This window comes from Fukomys damarensis, unplaced genomic scaffold, assembly GCF_012274545.1.
Source record: "Fukomys damarensis isolate Sample0158 unplaced genomic scaffold, DMR_v1.0_HiC HiC_scaffold_17, whole genome shotgun sequence".
Classification (NCBI taxonomy): domain Eukaryota; kingdom Metazoa; phylum Chordata; class Mammalia; order Rodentia; family Bathyergidae; genus Fukomys; species Fukomys damarensis.
The window spans coordinates 1,734,461-1,748,610 of record NW_022900929.1 but is presented as its reverse complement, the minus strand read 5'-3'; the positions used below and the strand labels follow the sequence as shown (position 1 = coordinate 1,748,610).

The following is a 14,150-nucleotide window of genomic DNA, read 5'->3' as shown; positions in this document are numbered from 1 at the left end:
TTTTTTTTTTTTTTTTTTTTTTTTTTTGGGTACTGGATCAAACTCAGGTGTCGGCACCATTGAGCTAAATTCCTGGCCCAAGGGAGCTCTATGTTTAATCAAGAGTTTAAAACTTGTAAGTTAAAAAATTATATTTAATGAATTTTTTAATAATTTATATTGCTTAAAACTATGATTTGCATGCTAAGATGCAAACTTACACAATCTTTAGATAAACATAATGCTACTTAAGAGCACATGCTTTATAAAATATAACTGGTTTCATTTGTGTTCAGATGCAGAAAGCCAGTCATGAAAGCACAGTCTATCACTTATTCTGGCTGCAAATTAAAAAAAAAAAAAAACAAAACATAGGTATTAAAAATATACATTAGGGATTGGAACCAAATTTACTATTTTTAGAGAGAGGAAGAAAATAAATGATTGAGCTGCCCACTAAACTAATATTTATCTTAAAGACAGAAGTGTGTAAGCCCAACTATGTTAAACTGAAAAAATTCATTGATTTGCTCAAGTAGGATACATTGAAAATCAGGCAACTTCTAGTGAAGCTTCCTACTATCCCAGAACTTGTCACACAATGGCTATCTATCATTTTGCAGGCAAGATCTGAACAGTAGAGGAACCGGAATCCTTAACATCTTCATCAAATGATTGGTGCTGATCGATCATTTGTCACCGTGGGTCGCAGTTTCACAGTAGCAAAGGGGTTTTCCCCACTGTAGGAGAGAAAGAAAAATTCTGTACAGAGATAGTGCTCTAAAACAGGAATTTGATTTTAATAACTACTGCTCTGGCTTTATGAAATCTTGTCACTGTCTTCTACTGTATACAAAACTCTGGGTGGCATTTTAAGCATAAGAGCCTCTGGCAGTTCTCTCCATGCCAGCACTGATGGGAGCCACCAAAGTTTTTTTGTTGTTTTGGGGAATAAACTCTATGCCTTTGCACTGAGCTACATCACACCCCTTTTAAATTTTGAGACAGGGCCTTAGTGGCTAAGTGCAGGCTGGGCTCAAACTTGTGATCCTCCTGCCTCAGACTCCCTTACTGCTGGGATTACAGGTGTGCGCCACCTTGCCTGACCCCATCCCGAAGCTTCCAATAACTGACACTGAGAGCCCACAGCTCTCTAGTCCTCTACTAGGAAGGGAACCAGGTGGGATAGCCTTTCTGAGACAGGCCAGATTCTGGCAGATGCCACACTGTCCCTCCAGGCCCTACTCCCAGGAATGACTGAAGTGAAGAGAAGGTGGCTGTAGTTTTCTCTGACTCCACCAACAAGGTCTGCTTAGGCTGAGCCTCCTGGTCTGGGTGCAGCAGGCCCCTTAACCCAGTAGGAGGAAAGCACCATGCTCTGGAAAACTGCTTGCCTAAATGGACCTACCTGAGGAAAGGCGGCTTGGCGGTCCCATTTGCATCACTCTGGGGAGGGAAAAAAGAAGTTTATGGCAGGGTCCTGACATTAGGAATTTTAAGGCGGGTAGGTAAAGACATGGAAAGCATGAGGACTGTTTTTGAACTGCTTAGGTGTTTTAAGTTCACTTTGAAGATCAGGATTGCACATGTGTCAGAGCAGCTCACAAAGTGGCCTGCACAGGTCAGCCTGTGGTGCTCAGCACTTGGCACCAACACAGGGAATCCACACCCCAGCAGATCAGAGCAAGCAACAGCTGCAGACAAGAAAGCACCTGCTAACAGAACAGCTCAGACTTAAGGAAAATGTAGACAGGTTCTCATAGAGCTGTAGCCGTTGTACTTTGCTTCTTGGGAGCCAAATCCTGAAGGACAGAATGAAAAAAACAGTAAAAATAAAACCTTGTTGGTTTGAGGACTGATGCCAGTTGCCAGAGACAGAGATATTGTAGGAAGTCCCAAACATAAGGGCAAGAAGACAAAGCCAATACACATTTCCTGTAAGCTCAGGCACTGCCCTCAGCTCTGTCAGCCCTTTGCTCCCAGTCTTACACGGGCACCAAGACACACAGCTGGGGTTGGTGCACCTTCTTTCCCTTACTTGGAAAAGCGTGCGGTCTTTCAAAATCTTCCCTGATACTCCCCATAGCAAAGTCACCGCCTGAGCATGTGGGCTCACTTGTGGTCCCCAGATGAGGGCAGTGTCATGACACTAGGCTGTCCGGAAGTACCCAGAGAGCTCCCAGGGGTCTTTGACATGGGCAGCCTAAACTCTGAGGGTGAAGGTAGCCAGGGCCAGGACATCTTTGTGACAGTGTCTACCGAATGTTCAATGCACAGACTCTTTTAACAGCCAGAGACGGGAGCGCGCTGGCTGTGACCCCATGGGCTTCCCAGAGCCGGGTTTCAGGGTGCCCAACTCTTTGTCTACTCATCACAGAGCGCAAAGCAACTGCCCTGCTCAGGACATAACTAATAGGGCTGGGAAGAGCAATTTGTTCCTACCGAGCACACAGCTTTCTCAGCAGACCTAGAAGTTGTTTCTGGTATAATTTTCATATAATGTGGTTAAGGGCTAATTACTTATTTTAAAAATACATTAGGAGGCCTGCTCAATGTGTGTGAGTGTGGCCATGATGCCTGGAGCACAAAGCCAGAGCTGCAGCCCAGTACTGGAAGGAGCTTTGGAGGCCCAGGGCACAGACAGGGCAATGTCACAGCCCCAGGTGCACATGTATCACTCCAAGCATGGCTCACCCAGCTGCCTGCCCTGGCCATTGCCTTTCCCTGGAAAGCACCTTCCTCTGCCCTTCCTCGAGGAAACATGCTGACCTTCCCTGTATGGCCATCACAAGGAGTGAGTGCTCTGTCCCCCTGACTGGGAACCAGAGCTCCCCTCCACCCAGGAACCCCCATGGGCCAACTGTCCTCTTCCTGGCCTAAGTGAACTTTAATACAAGTTTGGCCACATTTTAATAAGCTCTGGCATCTGGGTGCTCAGCCCACAGCATCTGAGAAAAGCAATATAGGAGATCTTTGAAAGTAATGTGGCAAAAAGCAACAACTAGCTCAAGAGTGGTATGTGCCTGTAACCTCAGCACTGGGGAGGCTGTGACAGGAGGACCGCAAGTTTGAGGCCAGCCTGGGCTACATGGCAAGACCTTGTCTCAAAAATAAAAAAGCAACAACTGCTCTAAGGGGGTAGGCAAAAAGTAACCTTTAAGACCACCAGAAGCTGTTCAAGCGTTGGAGCACACTCTAGTCTTCAGTGCCCTTCGTATACCTGGGGTCAGCAGTCCTATTCCCAGTATGAATAAGCAGGCCGCACATGCCACACTAAGATGCCAGGGTGCTACGGGCAGCTCTGCTAACAGCCCAACAGAATGACAGCGGGCAGTTCTGAGGGTACCTCTGTGGCAGGGTGCCGGGTTCTGGACTGGATGGGTGGTAATGGGCACAGTGGGGACTCCTGTGGGGCTGGGAGTTTGTTTCTTGACCTGGGGCTGGTTACAGAGTCACTTGATGAAAATCCATTGTGTGTCTGCGGTTTTCATGAATAAAACATTCCTTTAGCATAGTCGAATCCCTGACTAGCAAGTTTTTGAATTTTTTTTTTCAGAGTGGGGTACTGGGGCTCAAACTCAGGACCTTGTGCTTGTGAGGTAGGCGGTAGAACCACTGAGCTAAATCCCCGGTCCAAGTTTTTGAATTTTTGATCGTGTGAAGGCAGTATGCCTTCACAAATGCTGTACTTGGCATTTGAATATTAGATCTTCTCCAGGACTGGTGGTGCAGGCACAGTTCTCTCCTGGAATGCCTGGCAGCACTCGGGGCAGTAACTCTCATCATCCCTGAGCTTGCAAGCACACAGCCAACTTCTCTCACTGTGCTGCTCACATGGGTTTGGTAAGTGAGGTGGGCTGAGTGCATTTTTGACTTTTCCTATTTCCAGCTCACAACAGGTTTGTCAGGGCGAGGTCCTGTCTTAAGTCAGGAGCACCTGTGTTTGAGATTTCCAGACATATTTCCTCTAATGTCTGGATGTTTCCAGTGACCTGAAATCCAACTCTCTTTCCAGTATGTGCTCAGCAGAGTGACCTGGCGCCATGATTTTCTTGACTCTGTACAACAAAGATGCTGCCACTTTGCACTTTTAGTGCTTTCCATCAGGGTGACCTCTGAGTAGTTCATCACTGTCCCTCCAGGGTCTCTGGTGCTGCCTCCAACCCTGCAATGGGAGCGAGACATAGGGACAGGATTGGTGGGGTCTGGAACAGCCTCTGCTGTGTTCTTTCCTGGAAGCCGGCGTGGCACTGGTCCCACAGCAAAACGAACAAGATTGGTGGTGATCCAGGAAGAACTTCAGTGCCCTTGAGGGTCATGAGAAGAGGGGAACTGGCTGCCTATAAGATGACACAGGTGGAACCAGGCATAGCAGCACATGCAGGTGATCCTAGTTAGCACTTGAGAGGCTTAGGCAGGAGGATTGAGAATTCAATGGCAGCTTGCGCTACAGTGAGTTCAAGGCCAGCATGGATTACAGAGACCCTGTCACAAACTTACAAGACAAAAAGGCAGCAGTATCTTTGGAACTGGAAAGCAAAGAACAGCCAGCTAATTGTGGCCATGAAGAAACAGGACATAAGTCCAGAATGCCTTGTGTAGACATCTGTGATGGATGTCTCATCACCTGCTGTCTGTTCTGCTTCTCCTTTCCCAGCTGCACAGAGCCGTGTGCCTTGAGAAGGACCGCTCATCCCAGCACATTGGCAGCCCTGCAGCTCAGACCATCCAGCTTAGCTTCCTCCCCAGGCTACTGGCCACACTCAAGGGGCAAGGGGTCCTGCCAGGAATGCTGAGCAGGCACTGCAGAGGCGGCAGTGAGATCGAGAGGGATGGTGAGGGCAGCCTGGATGCCAGCCCTGGACGGTGCTCAGCAGAACAGAACAGAACAGAACAGAACATCCCCCGTATTTAGCAGGGAAGAGTGGCTGGTCACCATGAAGGCAGCCCTAGCTGCCCTAACTGCCAGCTGTCCTCAGAGTCAGCCACTCAGCCCAGCCTCTGGTTCACACTGCTGATCCAGGTCAAGCCTGCCTTCTCGAATGGGGACACTGAAGCCCAGACAGGGAAAGCCAATTGCTGTGTCACTGGGCTCTTTTCCGAATCAAGGTGCCCTCGGTCCTGGCTAACACACACTTTGAAGTGCAGCTGTGTGTTTGTGAGTTAACCTTTAACCGCTTATTACAAGGCTGGCTCCTGGGACTCGGGCATGTGACCTATGATGAGCCCTGAAGCTCAGGCCCTACTGCCAGTCCTCTGAGCTGTTGGGGAGAAGCAGTTCAACTGAGAGGCAACATGGGTGGCCAGGGGGGCTCTCTGGGTGAGGGTTCAGGAGCATACCATGGCAGGGGTCTAGTGGTCCATCTAGGCTTCAGTGCTCTGAGTTGGAAAGGAAAACCACCAAGTGCAATTGATAGTGGCTGGATGTCAGACTAAATACGGAAAGTTTTTTAAAACAGCATTGAGAAGCTTTGCTGGCTCTCCCAGAGCCGAGTCTGGCCTGAGTTTCCCCACATCAATAGACAGCTTAAACATTTTAGAGATGAGTTAATCCACTTGGGTATAAGAAATGGTGGTTGCCACGGTCCCTTACATACCCTCCTGGCTGGGAGGGTTGCTAGCTTTTCAGTTTCAGTCAGTGCATGAACTTCCAGACTACCACTCTGTGGGTCAAGTTTTTAAATGGAAAAGTATTCTATTTGAATGATTTGTGCCTGGCTGTCCAGTAGGGTAGCCACTAGCCATAAATGAACAAAATTACAAATTCAACTTTTTAAGCACTGTCTGCCTTTGGAGAGCTCAATTGTTCCATGCCAAAGCTGCTGTAGCAGATACAAATCCTGGAAAAGCTTCCCCATCCACACACACTCCAGATTCATCCACTGAGGCAGGACCTGCCCTCCTCTCCCTCAGATCATCAGACCCTGAACTACCTGCCGCTGTGCAGGAGGACACTAAGACCAAGAGGCCTATTACACATGGCCTTTTTGCCTGCTTCTCTGCTTCCTTCTCCGGAACAGCACTAATTCTTCTGTCACCTTGGCAGGCGAACTGCTTGCCTCCCATAACACAGTTTCTCACAGTGAAATGTGTGATCGAAAGAGTAAGGTCAGCAGAGGATGTACATAGTGATAGGGTAGAGGTTTTTCTTTTTCGTAGTTTACATGGGATCTTGAAGTATTACTTGAAAATGTAGATTCATTGTGACTGATAAAAATAGAATATAATCACCCTGTACAGTATTTAATTTTGTTGTACTGGGGATTGAGCCCAGGACCTTCACCCTAAACTACATTCCCAGCCTCCTCTTTTATTTTGAGACAGGGTCCCACTAAGTTGCCCAGGCTGGGGTCAAACTTGCAATTTGGGGGTTACTTCCCTTTCCCTGTTTCAGAGATAAGGAAATGTGGCTATTCTCAAGCACTGGGTCTGTGGTGGGAGCCCCTGAAATCATAGCCAGAAGCACCTTATTCAGCGAGGTTAAGTCTTGCAGTCATTTTTTTTTGGTACCGGGAATTGAACTTGGGACCTTGCGCTTGGAAGGCAGGTGGCAGAACCACTGAGGTAAATCCCCAGCCCTCTTTTTTGTTTGTTAAAAGACAATTACTTAGCAACGGTGGTGGCACATCCCTGTAACAGCCTGTTCTGGAAGGCTGAGTCAGAAGGATCACTGTGAGTTCAGGCCAGCCTGAAATATACAGTGAGATCTTATCTCAAAAAAACACAAAATTAGGGCTGGGGATTTAGCTCAGTGCACTGCACCTGCCTTGCAAGTGCAAGGTCCTGAGTTTGATCCCCAGTACCAAAACAAACAAACCACAAAAATAAAACAAAAAGGGCTGAGATGTAGCTCAGTGTGAAGGCCCTGGATTCAATTCCCAGTACAGGAGGGAAAAAGCCAATTACTGGCTTCTTGTGACTTTTTTTGTTTGTTTGCTTGTTTGTTTTTGTTTTTGGAGACAGGGTCTTACTATGTACTTGAGCCTGACCTGGAACTCACTATGTACCCCAGGCTGGTCTCGAACTCCTAAGCAACCCTCCTGCCTCAGCCTCCCGAGTGCTGGGATTACAGGCATGCACCACCATGCCCGGCTTCTTGTGACTTTTACTAGTTGGTATTCTCTGTTATCCTCTGGATCAGGAAAACAATACCACAATATATCAGGATCTCTGTAAGCAGCACACACATGATGGTGTGGGTGTCTTCTCAGTCAGAGTTCTGATGTTGACACTCTGGTAGCTGCTCCTCGACATTCCACTGCTGACTCTTTCAGTTTGCTTCAGGACCTTAGGAAGTGGCTTTCAGTGCTTTCCACTTTTCTCCACGTCACCCTTCAGGTGGGAGCCAGGCAGCCCACAGAGCAGCTCGGCACAGTGCCTCACTGGCTCCCCAAAATGCTTCAGCTCTGATGTGAGAAAATTCAAGGCCCTCCTCATCTGTGTAGGTGCTGGGAGGTTACTTTCTACCTATATATCTAAACATAGTTCTATTGATCTCAAAGGAAATAAATGTTAATAGAAGCTATCATGGAAGGAAAAGTATAATTAAAAATTTAAGTATTTTTTCCTAAAATTTTACCAGAAAAATCCCAGTTATTTTTATAAGCATAAAAAGAGTTACCTTAAAGATATGCTTAAAATAAGGATGTAATGATTAGATAATTTAGTTTTCACAAAGGAACCCTGATCAAACTTGGACTTTGCTTTTTGTCAAGAACCTATAGTTATGAATGCCACAAGGCTGGCTGTTCCAGCAGAAACGTTGCCTCCTCACATGGGCATGGCTGTGGACTGCCGTGTGCTGCCCGCTTCAGAAGTTCTGGGCTGAAGGGGCTGCTCTCCAGCACATGCCCATAGGCCCAGCTTCCCTCTGTCCCCCTCGGATCTCCATCCTTGGGTGCCCCGCTCCCTGCAAACCTAAGCTGTCATGCCCTTGCACTATCACCTCACTTTGTTTTCATCCCGGGCATGGCTTTCATCTCCACAGAGCAAACACTCAGAAGGAGCCAGGACCTCACCTGCTTATCTCTGCACCCCAGCCACACGCTGACCGGCCTGCAGAACTCCTGCAGCTGTCACAAAAATGACGCGGTGCCTCAGGCCTGTGCCCTCCCCTGCTTCCTTCGTGTGACTTAGGGTTAATCCGTACACAGTGCCCACACAGTGGCTGTACAGTGCATACACTGACCTCAGGCTTCTCCAGAACACAACAGGAAATGAAGGAAAGGCAGAGAAAGGGATCAAATGACTGAAAGATCACAGCCATGACCAAAGGCTGGGGAGATGAAAGCCTTAACAAAACATAGACAACAACCAACTAGTGCATGTACACTGATAAGATAAAGCAAGAACAAAGGCCTGAGTTAGGGTAAAGCTGTGTGAGGATGAAGAGATCTGGATGGACCGAGCAAAGTGTCTCTACCCCATGAAGGAATAGCTGTGCCGTGGGAGACCAGGGCAGCAATCACTACACTCACAGGAGTTATGACTTCCGGTCTGGATGCCGAGGCTCTGAAGGTAGAAGTGTTTTTGGCAACATCCGCTTGCTTGTTGGCAGCAGTGCCCGTGGACAGACACTCTAGGTAGTCAGGCGGGGGGATGACGACACTGCTCTTCTCAGACAGGTCCACGGTGCTGATGCTTCTCACTGGGGCAGGGCTGGGGGCCGAAACAGAGCAAAGTCAGGTAAAGTCCTGCCAGGACCCCCAACATCCCAAAGTTCCATGACTAAGGGCAGCAGTAATGGCGGGCCACTCATCAAAGTGTGAAGGAGGGAACTGTGACATGTATAACTGTAATGTTTCTACTGTATTATAAATGTATACTCAAAAAGAAGTTCTTTAAAATACATGACAAAACAGGAGAAGAAAATGAATTTAATTAGGGACTGGCTGTTAAGTAATTTAATCTTAAGGATACCACTAAGAAAACTTAGCAAGCATTAAGCATTTAAGGTTAAAACAATTTTTTTTGGTACCAGGGATCGAACTTGGGACCTTACGCTTTTGAGGCAAGTGGCAGCACCACTGAGCTAAATCCACGGCCCTGAGGCTAAAAAATTTTAAGGCTCAGATTTTTATTTTTTTGTTTTTTGAGACAGGGTCTCTCTACGCAGTTGAGAGTTGAGACTGACCTGGAACTCACTACGTAGCTCAGGCTGATCTCTAACTCACAGCGATCCTCTTGCCTCAGCCTCCTGAGTGTTGGGATCACAGGTATGTGCCACCACACCCAACTCAGAATTTTTTTTGAGGGGGTACTGGGTATTAAACTTGGGTCCTTGTGCTTGCAAGGCAGACCACTGAACCACTGAGCTAAATCCCCGGCCCAATTTTTTGTTTTTGAGGGGCCTTGTACTGAGCTATATTCTTAGCACTTTTTGAGACAACATCTTGCTAAGTTGCCAAGGCTCGTTTCCAATTTGTGATCTTCCTGCTTCAACCTCTTGAGAAGCTGGGATTACAGGTATGTGCCACCAAACCTGGGAGGACTCAGATTTATAATACTTTGCTTTTCCTTTCTGGCACAAAGACATGTTAGCCACACTTCTAAGGATGAACTGAACAAGGGGAGGACCTGAGAGACGTTGGTGTGGTATGTGGGCTGTACCTGCACGGGGTGGGCTGCAGGGGTTTCTCTGAGACAGGGATCCCTGAGTGAGCACAGGGTAGTGTAGGGAGGATGACCAGTTCGGCTTCTGAGGGCTACAGCACAGCCCACTACAGCTACCTAACACATACCACGTGTAAATAGCCACACTGGCCTGAAGGGCTCTTCCTGGGTTCTGTATTTCTTATGTGTGTCTCTCAGCAACTTCTTAAAGGTTTTGTGGCTCAGTTTCCTCAGTTTTAAAGCTGGGGCCGGTTTCATGGGGCAGGGTGTTTGTGAGGATGAAATGAGCTGATCATTGTAAAGTACTTTGGACAGTCTCTAAGGACAGCTGCTGTGAAATCTGGACAACTTTGAGGCTATCGGCACACAGGTGCCAGTGAGGCCTAGGAGTAGGCAGAGCCATGGAGTAGATGAGATGACTAAGAAAGCACAGACCAGGGAAAGGGCGGGAGGTGGCTACTGCTGAGGAGCAGCACTAAGTGGTGGGCAGAAGAGGGACGGTGTGAGGCAGAAGGGAAACAAGGAACCAGGGCGAGAGGATATTTCTGGTAAGTGTTCATCAGTGTTGAGGACAGAGCCTCACGAATGGGACAGCAAGGCCAGAAGGAATGGGGTGAAGAGTGAAGAGGGTCTGGTCGTCTCTTCACAGCATGTAAGGCCAGTAAAGGCTGTGGCCACAGAAACCTCTGTGGAGCAGCAAAGGTCTCTACTACTCCATGAGGGAGGGCGCAGTCATGCTGTGGGGGGCACACATTTCTAGGTTATAACGTGAACACGCCTAGAGATGGGAGGGCGAGTGTGACCGGCCATGCTTACTACCTTGGTGTGGGTATAGTCACTGGTTCCTTCGCATTTTCTTCCAGCAACTTTGTATACGACGACGGGAACCAACCCCTCCTGCAGGAGAAGAATGAGGAGAGACCATTGGGGGCATCAGAAGCAGGAGTGAGCAGTCCCCGTAGTAAGGGGGTCTGCAGGACAGCTCAGGACAGGCTGCCAAGGCTGACCATGTAGATCATGAGTAGACTGCAACAAACGAAGCTTTTATAAAGAAATGTGCACTTTACACACACAACCATATGCATTTTTGCATATAACATTTATGTTACAGTGGACCCTTGAGTTACACCTGGCCTGACATATGAACAACGTGGGTTATGACTGGAATTTTAGTTTTAATTTGTGTGTGTGTATGTGCGTGTTTTGGTACGAAGGATTGTGAGGCAGGCATGGTGCCACTGAGCTAAATCACTGCCCCCCACTCTTTTATAGACAGAGTCTATGTAGTTCAGAATGGCCTTGAACTCACTGTGTAGCTCAGGAATTTGCAGCAATTCTCCTGCCTCAGACTCCCCAGTGCTGGGATTACAGGCATGCGCCACCATGCCCAGCTTAGTTTTAATTTATGAACAGTCTCAAGTTACTAAAGCCACTCTTTTTTTTCAGTACCAGCAGTTGAACTCAGGTCCTTGCACTTGCCAGGAAGGCATGACACCACTGAGCTACATCCCGGCCCCAGAACAGTCCTGAATGCTGGTCTCAGATTTAACCCTGAAAGAGTTCTGGAAGGAACATTACAACATCCTTTCCTGTGTGGGGTTGAGAAATCCTGGGCCAATGTCTCTCTAAGGACTCTGAGATCTGCCTGTGTACAGGAGAGACTTTGAAGGCTGTGTAGAGGGGCCTGAGCCTTCATTGACCAACTTGAGTTACCACCAGCCCTTGGGAATGAATTGAGTTCATAAGTCAAGGGTCTACTGTATTTGGTTGCTCTTTTTATTTTTTATATTTCATGTACCCGAATACAAGCTGACAACCTAGGACAGCAAGGCTTTTATACACATATCTATGGTTGAAATGCTGATGGCGACATTTAAACTATATTTTAAATCTTTTTTTTCTAAGAGTTTTGTGCATTCTATTTTACAAATTTAGGCCAAAAAAACTTAAAATCTCTCCCATACACTGTTTTCATTTATCTCAGCCTGAAGTAAATGCTGTGGGGAATTCATCATGGAGAGTTGGTACATATATATAAAATATATCTTTTTCTTTTTATTTCCTTTTTTTTTTTGAGACAGGGTCTTACTATGTAGTTGAGACTGACCTGGAACTCACTATGTAGCCCAGGCTGGACTCGAACTCACAGCGATCCTCCTGCCTCAGCCTCCCGAGTGCTGGGATTACAGGTGTGCGCCACCATGCCCGGCCTTGACATCTTGTTTTTCAACTTTCACTTCAATTTCTAACTCTGGTCTTGTGTTCTTGAATAATTGATCCAATAGTTCATCTTCTATCGCCAAATTCTGTTCTACTGATATGACTGGGAAAGGGACTGAAACAAAAGGTCTGTGACTGCTGCGTGTTTCTTTACAAAAATAAACCCTATGCTCCAGACAATGTGAGGTGCTGTGGCCCCAGGGTCTGGCCTGTGACAGCTCACAGCCAAGGCTCCCGGTGGTGGGCCAGGCGCTGGTTCCCACTGGCAGGGGAGGGGAAGTGAACCCGCCCCACCATTCCCCACAGGTCCAAATCCCCGCGCCACCTAAACTATATCTTAAATCTGTACCTGATGTGCAAATTATCCCTGAGAAATCAAAAGTCACTATTTATTTTTGTTTCTTTGAGATAGGGTCTCACTATGTAGTTCAGTCTGGGTTTGAACTCTCTGTAGCCCAGAATGGCCTCAAACTTGTGATCCTCTGCCTCAGCCTCCTGAGTGCCCAGGTTATAGGCATTTTCCACCAATGGCAAGTGTCATGTGTTTTAAAACAACATAAGGATATTTAAGCCATCTGTCAGATGTGATGCCATGTGATCTAATAATCTATGCTATACCACATTTATCCGTATCTGTACTAATATATCAAAGGGAGCCTGGCGTGGAGTAAGTCTGGCTAACCACACCCCAAGCCCAACTTTGGCTGATGTGCTGTGGGCCACACTGACAGCCAGCAGCTGAGCTGCACACACAGCACCCTCAGGGAAAGGCTAGGTCCACCTCACAGAGGGGTATGCTGACTCACGCTTTGGTGGTATCGTGCTCCCCGTACAGCCAGCCGTCCTTCTCCTCCGGGATGAGCAGCGTGATGACATCGCCCTGCGCAAAGCTGAGTAAAGTCTTGTTGGTGCCGGCGGTGTGTGGGAAGATGGTTTTGACTTTCTGCTTCTTCATCATGTTCAGTCCAGTTGAAACTGAAACTGATCGCTGCAAATTGGCATCTTCCAAAGTGTCTGTTAGAGTGTGGCAGCAATGGCTTTTCAGAGTGTTCAACAGACAAGGTGACAACCCCAGTAAACTAACATTCCCATATCCTGCCCACACAATACTGTGGAAACTAAGCAGACTGCAGGCGTCTCCCATCGTCCAGGTGGGGCAGGGCCTGCAGGAAGCAGGGAGGCCTTGGCCTGAGGGCTGTGCAGCTGGCAGAGGTGGCCTGTGGTTTGCAGGGAGCCTTTTTTTTTTTTTTTTTTTTTTAAATTTGGTACCCAGGATTGAACTTGAGAGGGAACCTTGTGCTTTTGAGGCAGGTGGTGGCACCACTAAGCTAAATCCTGGGCACCCTATTCTTTTTTTAAAGATGGGGTCTTGCTATATAGTTCAGGTTGGCCTTGAACTCACAGGGATCTCCTGCCTCAGCCTCCTGAGTGCCGAGATTAGAGGCGTGTGCCACCACGCGTGGCTACAGGGAGACTATTAAGAGAAGGATGGAGCTGGGTATGGTGGCCCTTGCCTGTAATCCCAGTACTCTGGCAGGCTAAAGCAGGAAAATCCCAAATTCTAGCCTAGCCCGGGCTGCTTAGCAAGACCTTGTCTAAAAAAAAAAAAAAAAAGAAAAAAAAATGCTAGGGACACAGCTTCTTCTGCACTGGCCATAGGCAGATTGGCTAACTGCCCCAAGAGGTGGCTGGGGCAATAGCTTAAGCCAGTGCTGATGTCCTATGCTATGAGGAAAGAAGCAAACTGGAAATGGACGTTCTGGTCTCCCCAGACACAGAAAGGATGAGGGGATAAAGGCCCTCTACTGAGCCTGTGGTCGACCCATCTCTTTGCCATTCTTGCACACAGCCTCTTGAGGAAGGCACGGTAACTGCTGAAACTGAAAGACATGGAAACTGAGCCGAGAGAGTTCTGAGGCTGGTCAGGATCACAAAGCCATCAAGAGGCCACACCAGACACCATCTGTGCACAGCTGAGCCCACACCCTCTACCTGTGGGCACCAGGCTTCTCAGGTCATGCTCAGCTCAAGGCAGGCAGACAGTTCCTACTCCAGATTTAATTCAAAGCAGTGTAAGATCACCTTTGGCTTTATTTTTACAAATTCATTTTTTTTTTTGGTACTGGCTAACTTGGGTCCTTGTGCTTACAAGGCAGGTGGCAGAAACACTGAGTTAAATCCCCCACCTCTATTTTTACAAATTCTTAATAACTGCAAGATAAACTTTTGCTGTCTCTTTAACCTGTCACCCTCTGATTACCTCAGTAGTACTGAACCTGCCAGCAATTTTCACTTAGGTTTTACCAAAAAGAACTGTAGTCATTTGACTGACTGGGCTA

The 14,150-nt window shown here is 47.6% G+C and overlaps 1 protein-coding gene across 2 annotated transcripts in view; it reads right to left on the bottom strand.

The window, feature by feature from the left end:
• Window positions 1-16: 16 nt before the first annotated feature.
• The window catches only part of Baiap2l1 (BAR/IMD domain containing adaptor protein 2 like 1), a 74,970-nt gene continuing 60,836 nt past the window's right edge, over window positions 17-14,150 (bottom strand). For both annotated transcript variants that reach the window (XM_010642742.2, XM_010642743.3), the window contains 5 exons: window positions 12,618-12,825; window positions 10,411-10,488; window positions 8,457-8,637; window positions 1,388-1,425; window positions 17-719 (listed from right to left, as the gene is read on the bottom strand). In XM_010642742.2, coding sequence (XP_010641044.1) covers window positions 647-719; window positions 1,388-1,425; window positions 8,457-8,637; window positions 10,411-10,488; window positions 12,618-12,825 — 578 coding nt within the window. In that variant the 3' untranslated portion in view covers window positions 17-646. The remainder of the gene's footprint in view (window positions 720-1,387; window positions 1,426-8,456; window positions 8,638-10,410; window positions 10,489-12,617; window positions 12,826-14,150) is intronic.